This window comes from Clarias gariepinus, chromosome 15 (genome assembly GCF_024256425.1).
Source record: "Clarias gariepinus isolate MV-2021 ecotype Netherlands chromosome 15, CGAR_prim_01v2, whole genome shotgun sequence".
Taxonomy (NCBI): Eukaryota; Metazoa; Chordata; class Actinopteri; order Siluriformes; family Clariidae; genus Clarias; species Clarias gariepinus.
This window is the reverse complement of record NC_071114.1, coordinates 26,203,737-26,220,745: the sequence shown is the minus strand read 5'-3', so window position 1 is coordinate 26,220,745 and position 17,009 is coordinate 26,203,737. Positions and strand designations below refer to the sequence as shown.

Genomic DNA, 17,009 nt, shown 5'->3' with positions numbered 1-17,009 from the left:
ATCGAATTTGAAGCCTTTGCGTTAATCATACAGATTATTGTTTGATCATCCTCAGTCTTATTTACACTCGGCACACTTAGATGTTTGTCTTTGCTCGTCTACGCCCGTATGGTCAAATGATTTCTAATCCCGGTCTCCGGCGCCATCTCAAACACAACGGTTTGACACAAACACTCTTTTTTTATTATTATTATTATTATTACCGTCACCACAGTGACGAACCAAGTGTACAGTATATTTATTAGAGCTTGTTTTCTGATTTACTTCAGACTATTTAATTATTTTGAGTTAAAACAATACTCCCTCTGACTGTAGAATTTATTTTAATAAACTTTTAGACATGGCAAATACATAATTTTTCGACGTAATCTCCTCGCTTTTCAAATACACTTTGTGCATCTGTCAACACGCTTTCGTATTCTCTCATTAATAATAATAATATTCGAGGCGCGAACTACGAATGCACCACTATCTTCAGTTTTTTATCAGAAGTGAATCTTTGTCCTTGTATAGCTGCTTTTAGGGGACCAAATGGGTGACAGATCAGGACGATGGAGTGAGATCAAGACTATATGGAGGATGCTTTAACACATCAAAGCGAGGGAAGAGGAAGAAAAAAAAAACGTTTTTGCAGAGTGTGGGCAGAAGTGCGCGGAGTGAATAATCATGCAAAATCACAACACTCTTGGATAGCAGTCCTCCGAAGTTTAAGCTTCAGCTCTTTAGTGAAACGAGCACTGTTGATTGTTGACCCTTTCTTTCTGAATGTTCCAATACTTCTGGCCTTTTGCATTGATGAATTTTCCAGCTGATGAATAATGAATGAGCACGTTTTGGGCTCCATACTCTGCCGTTTATTCTCGGCCTGGTAGTGATGAATCCGTGTCTCGTCACCAGTAATGATTCTCTTTAAGGAGCTTCCACCTTTCTTAGTATCGCTCCAAATTTCGTCTCCAGATCTCCAAACACTTAGGCACCAGGTACACTCTCAGACCACAAAAATCACGATTCACTGTACGCTAATATGCTTTTGTGCAAACCACAAGCTAGGCATTCACTTTTGCTCGCTTTAACAAAGTCAGGAAAAATATTATATTGGATCTGGATATTCCTAAAACCGTGATACTTATAGAATCAGCACCGAGGTATCAGAATAAGATCGTATCGGCTGGTGACTGATGATTCCCCAGTGTAAATGTGATTTTACAGCTCTGCAGCCTAAAAGTTTATTAAAAAAACACCTTTTCATAACATCTACATGTGCCTTGTTAGTTATCATCAGACCTGGCTAAAGTTAACTTGAACGACATTCAGTGAAGGAAACGTTAGCAAAGCAAAATGTAATAAAGTACAGTGCTTAATCAGTCCACATCTCTAAGGCTTAAATGTAAGCATGTTTAATTGGCACTAGACGAAAACACCCTTCAGCTCATCCACATCATGGTGAATAGCGTTGTTACTAATTCCATGTGAACCAAAACAAAGAAGACGACTCGTTTCCCTCGTCTTAACATTTTTCCCTGAATACCTCCCGGATTAATAGATTAGCAGCGTCTGTTTGCTCTTCACTGACTCACTTTATGAAATAAAGGAGACTCTCTGGGTTAGACTGCTCTCGGCTCCTGATTGTATACAGAGAGACAGATCAGGGCAATGTTTCAAGCCATCACCATGACACAAATCCCCTTGGCAGGAAGCTGGAGACGCACCAGGGTCATGCTGGTGTCTCATCCACCCGTGCATGCTGATGCCTCCAAGTGTCAGCCCTAAATCTTTACAAACTTTATTGCTCTTGAAGAGGAGCCCAGAAACGGCTCGGCGCCAGGGAACACGGACGCGCCAGGAATACTTATGCCAGTATACTGATGTCAGGCCCAGCTTTACACACTGCGCCTTTCCCTGCAGTTCTTACAGCCATTTGAGCTTCATCATTACGCCTCACTGTTTCTTGGTTAATGACTCCGTGGTGTTTTTTTTTTCTTCTTCGCGGTGGTTTTTTTTTCTTCTTCTTTTTCTTCTTTTTATTTTTCAGTACCAGGCTTTGTTTTTCTTCTTAAATTCAGCAGCCAAATGTGCACAAAATGTTCTTTCCTTTCTCCGAGCTCATTCCTTCCTTGCTTTCACTGATTAGCTGTAGGCTTTATTAGCCCATCAGGTGTGTTAAATGTGATTGATGTGAAGCATCGTTTCTCAGAATGTAATCCTGGCAGAAACCGGGGACGAAAAAACGAGTTTTGCGACAAAAAGTTTTATGTTCGTTTGCAGCATGGCTTTTTTTTTTTTCCCGATAGTAAGAAAACAGCAAGACAGACGTTTGGCGTGACTGCGGTTTAATAATAAGCAGCCCCTACTAGTTTGTGGTCCAAGGAGACAGTGGTCCAGGAAACTTGATCCATGTTGGCTTGGAGATCCGAGGCTTGCGAGTCCACAGGTCAGAGATCACCTGGAGAAACTTGGCACTATGCGAGAGTAACCGCTACCAGAAGAGCACATGTACAACTTTAATGTTGCGAATCCTTCCCCTTTGTCAGGAAGTCTTCTTTTCTGATAACTGAATACTATTTCTTCTATATAAGTTAAAAAAATGTGATAAAATCAGAAAAGCATCTTTTCAGGTTCCTCTGAACTGTAAATGGTTTCGGAGAGACTGTAAACGTTTCCCGATGCACTGCAGAGCTGCTCATCCATGAAGGACCAGAGCTCGTATGTTTAACTGCTTCAGAGGTATTTATTAATGGAGTGTAAGAGTCCAGAAGGGCACACGGCAAGCTTCTGTTTCCTCCGCCAAGCCTTTGAAGGGCACAAGAGGTGAAACGATTGGCCATTCACCCCCTGAGTCAGCCCCGGGGCACAGACAGGTGGTCGGAGGAGCGCTGCTAATGATTCTGGGAGGAAAGACCGGGGTGCACTGCTAATGTGCTCCTCCACTGACCCCCACTGATTTTTTTTTTTTTTTCCCCTAAAGAAGCTGTCAGTAAGCTCTTGCACTCTGGAAACCTCTGTGTATGTGTGCGACATGTGGGAAAACAGTTCCATGTGGAATGTTTTAGGATGTTTTGCTCATGATGACATTAGTGCAGGGTGTTTATCAGAATAGGCCAGGAATGACTGCATTTTGGTACATTTGGCAGCCAGTGGAGCTTGGAGCGAATGCAAAGTGCGGAAAAAAAGCGTCGGTGCGTGATTGAACGGGAGGAACTTGCTCATCTGCTGGATTTCATTTCACTGACTTTTTGTATAAACCTTTCATCACTTCATTTCTTGTGAAAGATTAAATAGGAGGTGACGGAATGCGAGTTTCACTTGATGAAAAATGTACCCCTGATCATTTGCCAGATGTAGAGTATAGATATATATACATAAAAGCCATTAAAGTTATTGTAGCAATCCTGAGACAACAATTTCCCCCGCGCTGATACCGAAATCCCTAACGGCACATAAATATAATGTCAGCCGAGCTGATTATTACCGCTCAAACGGAAGCGTGCAATCATAGCAACGCTGTTGTGTCACCCAGACAAGCCTGTCTATTCAAGCCCTTTGATCCTGTTCTTTTATTCGTCTCAGCTGTTTTTCTCACAATAACCCCAGTGCTACCCGGCGCCGCAGCAGAAGCAGGGCTGTGCACTGCTGCAAAGTCAGACATAGGACACCATCAAGCAGTTTTTTCTCACCCCCTGAAGAAATTACTCCCTCTCCACCTTGCCGCTCTTACCCCGCTGTAATCATAAAGCAGGCCGTAAAAATAAGAGGGTCTCTTTGAGAGCACAGCCCTCAGAAACCTCTGTTTGATCTGTTTAAATGGGAACAGCACATCTGCCACATCTGTACGCGAAACGCTGAGATGGGCGAGCTGTAGAGCGGCTGCTCATGAATGAGTCACAAGGTCGAAGGAAGAAGCCTGCTGTATAATTGCGGCATCGAGTCTCCTTAGGAATGACAAAGACGTTTGAATTACTCTCCAACTATAATTGAGTATCTTTTCTCGATCTTTTCAGGGATGCTGGTGGTTAACGTGACATGGCGGAACAAAACATATGTTGGAACGCTGCTGGACTGTACGCGCCACGACTGGGCTCCGCCGAGGTATGTACTTAAGGTTTCGAATACAAATGGAAAATGTGTATCCAAAAGGTACAGCAACTTCTTCACTTTTAATACAGGTCTCATGATGTTTGATTACATACGCAGAACGCTCTAAATAGGTACATTTATTTTCTAACACTAATTCAGTTCGTTTAATCCGTCTATCCATCCAACCTCCGGTTAATCCGAGCTGACCGCGATGAGAATGGCGGTGGAGTCTTGATTTCATCCACGGCTTTGCTTAACCCCTCCCAATCAGCTCTGAAAAGCACAACCAGTGCCTGTCTGTCAACTCTCCTTAGACACGGGTCCCTCCCTCCACTGGAGCCCAAGTAAGCCAGGTGTATCCCACACACTTCATCTTAAGCCTCAGGGAGGAGACCAGACACTCTGCTCGGAGACAAGCTGCAAAGGATAAGAATAGACACAATCTCTCTAGCAAGAGACAGAAATCCAAATATGTCACCAATCTGTTTTCACCCTTCAGTGATGAGGCACATTAACATCGTGTTGATGGTGTACTCAGTAATTGCTTGACATCAAAATCGTTTATGATGATTTATTCATTTGAACAAGCTTTGCTTTGCGAGTTGTAAAAATACATAAAACATGCACGGCAACAAAAATGAGCAAATCGATCATTTGCCTTAAACTGTGTTAGTATCTTCTAAGAGAATAAGCATATCTAAATAAACACAACAAAAAAATACCTGTTAAAGAAACTGTTAAATTCTTAAAGCAATTATAAAGCGGGTTTGTTTGTTTGTTTGTTTAATTGTTTAAAAATCTTGATTGTCAAAAAATTGTTGCTATGCTTGGTTGGAAAATAATTTTGGTGATTACACCAATTGTTTTCCTAGCTATGCACATGTTTTATAGCTCGCACCTTTTTTCGACTAATCCTTAGGTTCTGTGAATCCCCCACAAGCGACTTGGAGATTAGGCCTGGGCGTGGTCGAGGAAAGAGGATGCGTCCCAACAGCAACACCCCAGTCAATGAAAACAGCAACTCCTCTGACAACAAGGGCAGCAACAGTAGCAAAACCAGAGCCGGCTCTAATAGCAAGGCTCGACGCGTCAGTCAGAACTCCTCGGAGCGAAGGACGCCACCCAATAGCAACACAGAGGATGTCAAAGCCAGCCCTTCGTCGGCCAGCAAGCGGAAAAACAAGCCGGTTTCCGACATGGAGCCCAACTCTAGTTCCGAGGACACAAAAGGCAACAAGCGTATGCGCACTAACTCCAACAGTGTAGTAACCTCTGGACTTTCGATCCCCACCATTAAGTCGGAGTGTCTTCCGCCTCCCTTGGACCGTAATTGCCCCTCACCAGTACTTATAGACTGCCCTTATCCCAACTGTAACAAGAAATACAAGCACATCAATGGGCTGAAGTATCATCAGGCCCATGCTCATAACGACATCAATATTAAGCTGGACATGGATGGGGACAGTGAGTATGGAGACGAGTCCTCTCTCCACCCTGAGCCAGCTAGCTGTAATGGGGCCTCAGTTTCCCAGAAAGGGTCTCTTTCACCAGCACGCTCAGTCACTCCAAAAGGAAGAGGTTTTGATGCGCATAGTTCATCTCCTTCACCAGGGAAATTTGGCTCCAAGCCTAAGAAGAAGAACGGAGAAGCTGATTCAGAGGCTTGTGGCATTCCCATGGATGGCCTTGAGGATGGGCCTTCCCTCACTGATGATGCCAGTAATGATGGCATGGAGGACAAGAAGTCTAAAAAGTCCAAGCCTGATAAGCTGGCCCAGAAGAACATGAAATCCTCCAGGCCAATGGGCTCAGGCATGCCCTCTCAGCAAATGTACTCTCTACAGCCAACATCGTTCAGTTCTGGGAGTCCCAACCATCACCCAGGAATGAGTTCGATGATTCAAGGCATTCCCAAAAGCCCCCAGCTTAAAGGTATTCAGCCAAAGCCGGGTGTGCCTGGAGACTCGTCCCCTATGAACCAGGTTCTAGGGAGCTCCAAGGACAAAAAGAAAAAGGACAAGAAAAAGAAGGAGGCTGGTAAAGAGGGAGACAGCCCCAAACCTTCAGGAAAAAGCGGAAAAGCAGAGGAAGGGAAGAGCCCTTACTCTGAATCCTCTGATCCTGGCAGCAGAAGTGAAGGTCATCTCAATGGTTCCTCCGATCTTCACCAGAGTCGCTTAGCGAGCATTAAGGCTGAGGCAGACAAGATCTACAGCTTTACAGACAACGCTCCCAGTCCATCGATTGGTGTGGCTAGTCGTATGGACAGTAGTGGGCAGCCTCTCACTCCTCTTCATGTTGTTACTCAGAATGGGGCTGATAGCTCTTCGGTGAAGACGAACAGTCCTGCATACTCTGATATCTCTGATGCTGGTGAAGATGGTGAGGGAAAAGTAGAGGGTTTAAAGACTAAGGTAGAAGATCAGTCTGTGAGGGAAGGAGCCAAAAAGGCCCTCTTTCCATCTCAGGCAGCCAATAAAGAGTCACCTTATTATGCTAACTATGACAATTACTACTCTCCGAACTACACTCACCCTAGTCCTGGTGGTGCTAGTACTGGTGGGACACTGCCAGATGCCCAAACCATAAAGGTAAAGAAAGAGGAAGAGCAAGATTTAAGTGAAGACAAGGCAAAGCCGGAGTTCCAAGAGGAACGTAAACCAGATGCTGCCCCCAGCCAGCCGCAACAACAACAGCAGCAGCAGCAGCAGCAGCAACAACAACAAGCCTCGGTCATCCAGCAACGACCCAACATGTATATGCAGCCTATTTACTACAGTCAATACTACGTTCCCCCTTATGGTTACCACGACCAGATGTATCACAACCATCTCATGAACACTAATCCAGCCTATAGGCAGCAGTATGAAGAGAGGCAGAGAGTGATGGCAGAGCAGCACAGAGCAGCCAAAACCGAGGCTGGCATAAAAGAAAGGGAAGCCTCTATGAAGGATGAATGGAAACAAAAGGGTCCTGTTCCCCCGGGACTCACAAAAGCCCCCAGTCTGTCTGACCTGGGAAAGCCACAGGTGCCCAGCAAGCAGAGGGACTCGTCTTCTGAGCCAGTCAAGTCTGTCATCATCCCCAAAGGGGAGGAGGCTAAGCTCCAGCCCCAACAGGCTGAAGGCTTAAAGGTGAAGCTCAGCGAAGGTGGCCATCACGGCAAAGACGACGCCAATAAACCAGGAGTCGAGTCGGCCAGGCCAAGCATGGAGCAGTCGGTGTGGTACAGACAGGTAAGGAGTATCTCGCTGTTTAATTTGTAATAATAGATTTTGAATTTACTGGGATTTATCTCAAAGAAACGTGTGACTGTATTCCCTAGTACCCTGAGAACCAGAGGCAGGTCGAGGAGGAGCGAGAACGTGACCGAGAAAGGAGAAGCAAAGACGAGAGATCAAGGACTAAGGAGTCGAGTGCCAAGGAAGAGAGCAAGGAGAGCAGCGACCGTTCATCCGCTCCTACCTCTGAGGATTATCGAGGTTCAGGGAAAGACCCTCGGTCGAACGCTCACATGCCTTTTTCCTCCGCACTGACTCAGCAGCAACCTTACATGCACTACATGCATGGATATTCCTATGGGCAAGGCTATGACCCCAACCATCCTGGATACCGAGGAATGCCGTCAGTCATGATGCAGAACTACCCAGGTATGAAGCATGATGCATGTGCAGAGGTATCCTTAGGATAGCAAGCACTGCACAACATCAGTGCTTATAAGGACAAGGACTAATCACCATCTAACAGCTATTTTTCATGCTGTAGCAACTCTAAGTTATTTTTTCTCTCCTATATTTCTGCACTGCATAGCATTTGGCAGCAAAGCAGGGTGTGAATGCAAGCCAGCAAAAATAGCTTTATAGCAACACATTTACTAGCTGTTGGATCGTGGCCACATACTGTGCATTGTTGTTTCCATTGACTTTATTATATATTGACATTAACGCCGCTTGTGTCCATAACTCAAAGCTGCTAGAAACTCTTTTCATTCTTCATGGGCCAAATTTATAAGATGGTTTTAGTTTTATTGTTTGCAAACAAGAAATGTTTAAGCAAAGCAATTAATGTTTGAAAAAAGAAAAAAAATGCTTTGTGAGGCTTTTTTCCCCGTTAGATCTCGTGCCAGGCTCACTTTGTGTTTTAGTACTAGTACATTGGCAGTGATGTGGGCAGATAAAATTTTGGTTTTCTGATCTGAATCTAACATTATTTCTAATATTGATCATTGAGGATGGAGGGACAAATCAATTCATTGATGTGTTGTGATTGTTTTGTGTGGCGACTCATGTATCGCCCCACGTTTAAATATGTTTGTAATTTGTAAAAACTCGAATCGGCAGCGGCAGGTATCGTGATAATATTGTGTATCAGGTGGCCCCTGGTGATTCCCATCTCTTTTAAATCATGTTTTTGGATATGGGGAGTACTTGAACATTTTTAGTTGTATACACGCAAAGCGTTAATTTGTGAACCTGAAAGTTTATCCTATTCTGAGACCTAAAGAGTCCAAGACCACTTTCGAATTCAACCCATCTTTCCCCTCCCCCTTCAGGTTCCTATCTACCTGCCGGTTATTCATTCCCACCGTACAGCAGTAAGATGGGTGGAGGCGAGGAAGGCGAGAAATCCCGCTCGAGTCCTACAGTCAGCAGCAAGTCGTCCTCTGAGGCAAAAGCCCTGGACATCCTGCACCAACACGCCAACCAGTACAAGAGTAAATCGCCCACAGTCAGCGATAGAGCAGCGCACGAGCGGGACCGAGCAGCAGCAGAGAGGGAAAGAGAAAGGGAACGTGAGAGAGAACGAGAAATGGATCGACCGCGTTCGTCTCCCTCACAGAGAATCATGCAGTCTCACCACCACCTGGGCTTCCCCCTCGTACCTGGCCAGTACGACCTGACCTATACCACAGGTTAGCGGCTCTCCACAGTGCCACACTACAATCTTAACGCAGCAGTCACATCATTTCTACTAAATGCAAATAACATCAGCGTGTGGTATGTCAGGTCATGTCACTAAGCTGCCAAAACAGGCTTCATTGCAAAATGCTTAATTTTATAACTCTGGTTAGAAATGTCTGGTTTGAAATTACTGCTAATTCGTGTCTGTGGCGTAGCAGCACGCTCGCATCAGCACTCCGCAATGTTTAGCAAGTTTCAAACCACAGCCTCCTGATGGTCTCCTCTCCTATCGCTGCATAGAAGGGAGACCGCGAACGTCTGGAGTGTCTAGTGTTTCACAAGTCATTTTTAGTGGTCTTATTACATCATCGATTTTCTAAAATGCAAGCTGACCGTTTCCCATGACTTAAGGTGTAGAGAGTTAGACTGCTGTTAGCATTTAAGCTCAGTATGATTAGAGCTTCATGGAACTTATCTAACATACTGGAACGACTTCACTTGATCTTGTTTAAGCAGTTTTGTAGGAATGTACATGTTTTAGTACGTTCCCGTGTTAGCGTGGCGTCGCACCTGTCGTATGATTTGATGTCTTTACCTATAGACGTAATAAACGTGCCTTCTGAAGTATTTTAAACCTTTTTACTTTCAAAATTTCAGGATGTTTAGGTGCTCTAGTAATGTGCCATCGCTCTTTTTTTTTTTCTTCCCATCCTGTTTATTTCTACAGGTCTACCCTCGTCAGCTATTGTTGCTAGTCAGCAAGCTGCAGCCCCCTCCCTCTACCCACCAGCACGGAGGTGAGAACGGTAAGACCGTCAGCTGAATAACACACACACACACACACACACAGCTCTCATAGTCGTGTGAAATGTGAGGGAGGTTTTCCTTCGATTACAGCCTTAGAACCTCGTCCTGCTTTAACGCCGAGCTGCATTATTTTTCAGTTTTTTCCAAATCGGTCTCGGCGCTGTACGAGTCTAAATGCCATGGATTTAAAAAGGTTTATCACACAGAGCACCTTATACCCCTGAATCATCATGATTATTTAAAGATACTCGGGCTCAAGCTGGTGTGTGTGTTTAGGGTTGCTGGAGTGGAAACGGTTTTATGGGAAAAAAAGGTCTTGCACTGACACCTGGTGGTTAATCACAGAATTGTCCCTCAAATCGTTTGGGATAGAAATGGCGTGGAATCATAAAGATTAAAGGATTATCTGTAAATCTGAGAGTATTATTATTATTATTATTATTATTATAAAAAATATGAACCCTGTACATTAGAAAACATACATCAGCGTGGTGTATAAACTTAGACACTCAGTCTTAACTGGAATGAATTTCATTTTATTTTTCTTTGTACCTACACAACTACATTTCCTAGTAAATTTATTTGGCCTTAATTTTTAAAATCCAAAAACTTAAATGAACTATTAGCCAAATTTAGATCTGTTGGTTAATACCAGTAAATGTTGTCTTTGTCTTTTAAATTAAGGGTTTTATATTAAACTTCTTTTTTAAGCAAGTTTACATAAGACTTGGAGCTCTTCATGAATTACAACTCACATCCCGCATTCTGGCTGTCGATCATCTTTCTGCTTTACTCCTTTTCCTAATGCGCCGTTTCAGTGTCTGGGTTTAAACAAACTGTCCCTGAAGGGTCCTTATCAAACATTTCCCAAATAATTTCAGTCTTTTTACACTCGCATTTCTGTCAAGGGGAATGAGATTTACATAAAAGCATTGTTCTCAATATTCCGCAACGTTAAAGTTGAATTAACCAGCGGCCTCCGAGTGGCGCACTGGTAAAGTGCTCAGTTGGCGTCACAAGGTTCGGAGGAAACATGAGATATCAGTCTTCGGCCCTCCCGACTGAGTGGCAATAGTAGCCTAAATGTGGGAGCCCCCTAGTGACAGGGAGGAATTGGACACGACTAAATTAGGGAGAAAATCAGGGAAGATCCAACAATACATAATAATTTACGCTTAATAGATGTTTGACCTTTATTTACCGTAGCCCTTTAAATATATCACCCAGAGATCTGTTAAATTGGGAGGTGCTGGACGAAGCCGAGCATCGATCTCTTGGTTTGTGTGAGGTCACAATAGGGGCAGAATCTGATTTGCTTGTTTTTAAGCCCCAGCCAATACAAAAAGGGGAAAAAAGTACAAACAGCTGGCTTAAAAAAAAAAAAAGGGAGTTCCCAGGCCTGTTTAAATGTTCAAAAATGAACGCACAGTGAATTTTGCATAATAGGTTTTATATTATAAGCTTTTAAAAACAAATTAAAAAAGCATTTATAAAACTTTTTTTTTTAAAGTTAAATAAGATAAGCTTCAAATCTGAACTAGGTGTACTGTGAAAATAACATTTTTATATATATAATTTTTATATATATAAAATTTATATATATATATATATATATATATATATATATATATATTTTTTTTTTTTTTTTTTTTTTTTTTTTAAAGCTTGCTATGTTATATGTATTTGTTTATTTACTTCACATTTGTTTACATCCCTCCAGTAGAGAACTATGCTCATGCGTCTTTCTTCCTTTCCTCCTTTCTAGGAAACAGTGACTGACTCGACCTCATCTCTACAAATACGACATGTGACTGGATCACATGAGGAAGTATATGGAGTTCATTTTAGACATCAGTTGAATGGTGTTTCTATATTTTTTAGTTGTTTTTTTTGTTTGTTTGTTTTTTTGTTTTTTTTCTTTTCCTGCCGGAATGTTGTGGCAGAGTGACGTTTTCTTAGCATCCGTACCTCGTTACTCCACTGAGGACTGTGAGACCAGGTTCAAAGCCATCCTGCTGCCCCACCTCGCCCAGCCGGCTACTGAACTCTCTCTCTGTGAACTAGCGAGGAGTCGTTTAGGGGAGGGGATAAACAACCCGGAACGAAACGATCCGTAAAACCTCTACTCGTGAGAATGTTGGACTGGACGAAGCGCTCCCACGTGCGTGCGGGTTGTGTTCGGGTCGAAGAGGCGCAGACCGGTGGGTCAAACAAGAAGAAGAAAAAAAAAAGACTGGACGTATATCATCATCATCATCATGTTGAAATGGTTGAAGTTGTTTTGTTTTGTTTTCGAGTGCACATCCTCCTCTTCCTCCTCCTCGCTGAAGCATCTGTGACTTTTCACAACGGTTGTGTTCTGAAATTCTCTCATGGGTGGCGGTTCTCGCGTAGTTCTCATCACCACACGCCTCAAGACTGCTTTGTATTTTTTTTTTTTTTTTTTTCGTCTTCAGGAGGCTCGGTGTGTGTTGTTTTAGTTTTTTTTTTTTTTTGTCCCCCCCCTCCCCTCACCCCTCCATCCCGATTACAGCTCACGCTTCCATGCAGAGGAAACGCCAGCGTCTGTTGTCGTCCTAACCAGTTTCAGTTTTAAGTTCACGGATCAGGGTGGAATTTTTTTTTTTTTTATTTCGCGTAAGTATTTATTAAAGCGTCAGACTGGTGGCGGCCAGTCCTGCAGAGAAAGTGCAGACCGTGTAGACATGGAGGTCATGCAGAATCAGACGAAACCCACCTCGCCACGTGCTCAGCTCAACCAGACGTCGCTAAGCTGCTATATTTTTAGAGATCTTTCATTTCGGATTTCCATCCCTCTCTGTCTCTCTCTCTCTCTGTCTCTCTCTCTCTCTGTGCACTGTCAGACGTACTAACTGTTAAACCGACTAGTCAGTGATGTGACGTGTGTTTTTTTTTTGCGACGCAGTGTGAGACACCTTTCAAAGGGAAGTTTAGTTAGGGATGCGTGTCGTTGACGTGATGTGCTGCTCTACCGTGTTGCAAAAGTGTCAGAGCCTGATTTTTCCAAACAAAAAATACTTTATTTACATTAACCCTTCAACTTTTTTTTGTTTTTTTTTTTGTTTTAAAGCAGTGTGTCGTGGCTCAGCATGGTGTAACTCTAGCACTAGAAATGTGTCTTCTCAGGCAAAGCTTTTCGTTTTTTTTGTTCCTCAACTTTTTTTTTTTATTTGTTTTTTGCCTGTTTTAAATGCTGTCTTGCTCTGCACACACAATATGGTGTCTGTATATGATGTACAGAGGAATTATTTTAAAAATGCGACTGGGGAACCATCGGTTTTTATGGTGTTCAGTGCTTTATAAGATGCTCTAAAACTTTGAGGTCTCTTTTTTTTTTTTCTTTCCCTCCTCCTCCTCCTCTCGACTGATGTCGTAACACTATATATATTTTTTAAATAGACATTTCATCATGCCCCATTCCTGTTAAAGCAAAAAAAAATTTAGAATAATAATAATTCAATATATCATTATTGAATATATCATTTGTGTGGACGTTGTTGTGGTTTTTATCTGAGGGGTTCTAACCTGACTAAGCCACATGCACATGACTAATAAAAGCATTTCTTTTCTTGTATTTTCATTTCCTCAACATTGTGAAATTAATCAGCAACGAATGTTTATGTTCATCCTCTGCAAAGAAGCACTGTCAGCTGACATCCGGCTACTCGGCCAAATGCGTTTCATATCCACCCTAAAAGCGCTAAAAACAGATCATGGGGTGCGTTTAGTTCCGAATGCAATAAGGTTTACTGAAAATCAGCTCTGGTTTTGGCCTCCTCGTCTCCTGTCCTCTGTCAAACCTCTCGATTGGTGCTCGACCTTCTGTTTGTGGAAGCTGTGCACTTTGGCATAGTTCACCATCATTCTTCACACTGGACTCCCGCTTTTCCTCCGTAACCCCGAGCTCCGCTCCCAACCCCCACCTCACCCCCACCCACCGGTCTCTGGATCCGGCGAGACCGTTTCTACAAAGTATCAGTCGCTGGTACTAAAAGGATGTTTACATTTTTTTTAAACGGTTGCGTTTTAAATAATTCCTCGGCTGTGTCGCTCAGATCCTCCAGCTTCCTCCTGGACTATCCTCTTATATGTAAAGTGTACATTACCATGTTTCTTTTTTTATACAATACTGCAACATGCCTTTGTACATTTAGGCAAAAAAATAAATCTTTTTATGAGACAATCACATCTGTCCTTGCGTGGCTCTCTTCCTTCTAACAAATGTGATGAAAGCTTGTAGAGATGAAGTGATGGAAAAAAAAACAGGTTTCTTGATTGACAGCAGTCAGGTGCAGTAACAGATGTTTAAAGGCAGGGTAGTTCAGTGGTTCAAACCCCAGCACCACCGAAATGCCACCGTTGGGCCCTTGTGTGAGGCCCTTAACCCTCAAATATATAATGAGATAAAATGTAAATGGCTCTGGATCAGGGCATCTGCCAACAATGCTGTACATGTTTATACAATTATATTAAAATATGCTGACGTTTTTAAATATTAAACTTCCAATGACTACAAATGAAACTGCTTTGACAGCGTCCAAAAATGCTGGATCAGATAAAAAAAAGACAAAGAAAGATGGAAACTTTTGAAAATAGAATGGAAATGTAATTGTTAGAATTGATTTAGTTATCATCTGTATACAGACTTTATAGTTAATATTTGTAATATACTGTAAGTGATGTAATGTAAAAGCTGCTGCATCATATAGTTACTGTATATACTGTACACTAGCTGACCAATTAAAAAAAATAACTGTCAAAAGGAGCAAATTATTGCCCTGCATCTAATGAAGAGAACATAAACAATAGCTGGAACTGGGTTAAGAAAGGTCGAATGCATTATTATTTTACTGAACCGTCAGTTTCCGTCATTGGATTACACTGGGTTATTATTGGGTTATATTGAGTGCCATCAGTCAAACTCACTTGGAAAGGTTTTTTTTTTTTTTTTTTTTAAACACCTGGGCAGTTGAATTAGTCCAAGTACTGAAGAAACAGGCATGTCGTGAGTGTCAGGGTAAGAAGGGAAGCACATGAAGCGAAGCACTCATCATTCATCACGTCCTCTGTACAAGCCTCTGTTATGATCTGAGGTCTCGGTATCACATCTGTGGAGTATGTTTCCCTGATGGCACGGCCACATTCCAACATCTCATCAAGTTGTGAAGGAGTGGCTCTGGGTGCACGAGAAATCATTTTCATATATAAATCTGCCAACATGTCGTATGCTGTAATAAAACAATATATTTCAGTAGAACTTTTTTGGCTCAGTTATTGGTAGCAGTGCTGGTAAAGAAAAAGTAGTGTGGTGCCATCTCCAGTAAAAACATGCAAGTAAATAAACTTTCACTATTAAACATAACTCAGATTTTTTTTTTTTTTTAAAGAGCACTTTATAATTTAATAATGTGTTAACCCGTCATTAACCCGATCTCCCGGCCAGGCAATCTCTTTCACTGTGCCAAAACGTGTTTGTATTGTGTAGAAATGATCAGGGATGTGAGCTAATGAAAGGTGAAGGGGATTTACTATTACTGACACATGACCCGATTTCCCGAATCTTAACGCTAGCCTTGTAATCCTCCTGTTTATCTGCTTCACTTTGCACCGCATCACCTTTAGTTCATAAAACATCAAAGAAAAAAAAGAGCGGAACAAACAAAAGAAATCCTCATATCTGAGTGTGTGTGTCACAACACGCAGCAGGAGCTGTTTAGTCAGGTTGAGTCGTATAATGTGCTCGGTGTCTGAATGACTCGATGCCTGCAGCACTGGAGATTGTGTCAGGAGGATTTGTGGAGAGTGAATATGAAATCTGATTATGTTTCTATGTGGAGGGCAGGGAGGCAGGGAGATGTGCTGAGGTCATGGATTTCTGCTCGCAATCCACCCAGGACGCTTCACCGTCAGGAAATGATGATGTTCTGTGTTTCATGGGAGCCACGACGTACAGTATGTACAGCGAGGTCCGAGGGGGCCGAACACCTCTGAGGTTACCTTCACTTGCCTGCAATAGATACTGTATGATTTGCATGGTGTTTTTGCTTCATATCGGTCTGTAATACAATATAAAAAATATTTCATATTTGCATCTGAAGGGAAAAAAATATTTAATGCAGAAAAAACATTATAGTCATCTCATCATCATCAGCTTGTTCCAGAGTGATGAGCGCACCCTTCATGCCTAGTGCCTTCCAGGTTTTCACATCTGTGGAGCTTTTCTTCATATTCCAAGATGATGATGATGCCAGGAAGCATCAGGCTCAAATTATGATAAAGTGGTTTTGAGACATAATTTTTACACATGGATTGTGTGGATGGAGCCGTAACCACGTTGAGGATCTTTGGGATGAAAAAGCTGGAGAAGACTTTCAACTCCGACTCTCCCATCTTTTTTTTTTTTTTTTTTTAATACATAAATACATACACACACACAACAAGTTTGTAACTGGATAAAGATACAAATTCTGCAGCTGTTTAATGCTTAGTTAGCTAACGTCGCTAGCTAGTTTTATCCTTAATACACATCAGTTCTACTTATCTTAAGCAACACTACTGTAGCTGTTCCATTACTTCCGTGCTGTACCGGAATATCCTCTAGATTTTACTGTGTTACATGAAACAAGTACACAAACCCAATCATTAGTAACGTACCAATATTGGAAGCATTATATTTTATCGATGTATAACACTGTACAAGATGTACACAGCATTATCTACTGACGTGTGTATCTGTGGCAGGTCTGAGATCCGAACACAACGGAAGGTTCGACTAAAGGGCGAAGAAATCCTTGTCGACTTCGTCTGATAGAAATCATCATTCACAAGAAGAAGCAGGAGTTGATTTTGGATCGCGGTACAGCTGGGGATGAGATTGCACTTCAGGTGTGTTTTTCATTCCACCAGCATACATGGCAGGGCTGGGATTAAAATGTACACACACTCCCATTTGTGTCTTTATTTTTGTATTTATAAGTTATATCTATTCCAAACAACACAGTGGTTAAAGACTGAATTTTTTTATTTTTATTAATTGTTTAATTTAAAATGTAAAATTTAATTTATTAATAGTGATGGGTCGCTCGCGAACGATTCGTTCTTTTTGAACGAATGTTAAACGTGACTCAGATGAACGAGTACTCTCGGAGAATGATTCGTTCATTTTCTACTGGCTGCGCATGCGCAAATCATCACAAAACCTCCGTA

At 42.3% G+C, this 17,009-nt stretch overlaps 2 protein-coding genes across 5 annotated transcripts in view; both read left to right on the top strand.

Annotated features, from left to right (window-relative positions):
• Positions 1-12,693, top strand: part of LOC128543318 (zinc finger protein 609-like) — a 56,261-nt gene extending 43,568 nt beyond the window's left edge. Inside the window, exons 4-9 of one of the 2 annotated variants that reach the window (XM_053513706.1) lie at positions 3,999-4,086; positions 4,994-7,310; positions 7,400-7,724; positions 8,627-8,986; positions 9,703-9,781; positions 11,548-12,693. In XM_053513706.1, coding sequence (XP_053369681.1) covers positions 3,999-4,086; positions 4,994-7,310; positions 7,400-7,724; positions 8,627-8,986; positions 9,703-9,776 — 3,164 coding nt within the window. In that variant the 3' untranslated portion in view covers positions 9,777-9,781; positions 11,548-12,693. The remainder of the gene's footprint in view (positions 1-3,998; positions 4,087-4,993; positions 7,311-7,399; positions 7,725-8,626; positions 8,987-9,702; positions 9,782-11,547) is intronic. The other variant, XM_053513708.1, reaches the window with a different exon arrangement.
• A 3,963-nt stretch (positions 12,694-16,656) lies between these two features.
• gramd2aa (GRAM domain containing 2Aa) overlaps positions 16,657-17,009 on the top strand; it is a 29,682-nt gene continuing 29,329 nt past the window's right edge. For 2 of the 3 annotated variants that reach the window (XM_053513420.1, XM_053513422.1), the window contains exon 1: positions 16,657-16,688. In XM_053513420.1, the coding sequence (XP_053369395.1) occupies positions 16,672-16,688 (17 nt within the window). In that variant the 5' untranslated portion in view covers positions 16,657-16,671. The remainder of the gene's footprint in view (positions 16,689-17,009) is intronic. The other variant, XM_053513425.1, reaches the window with a different exon arrangement.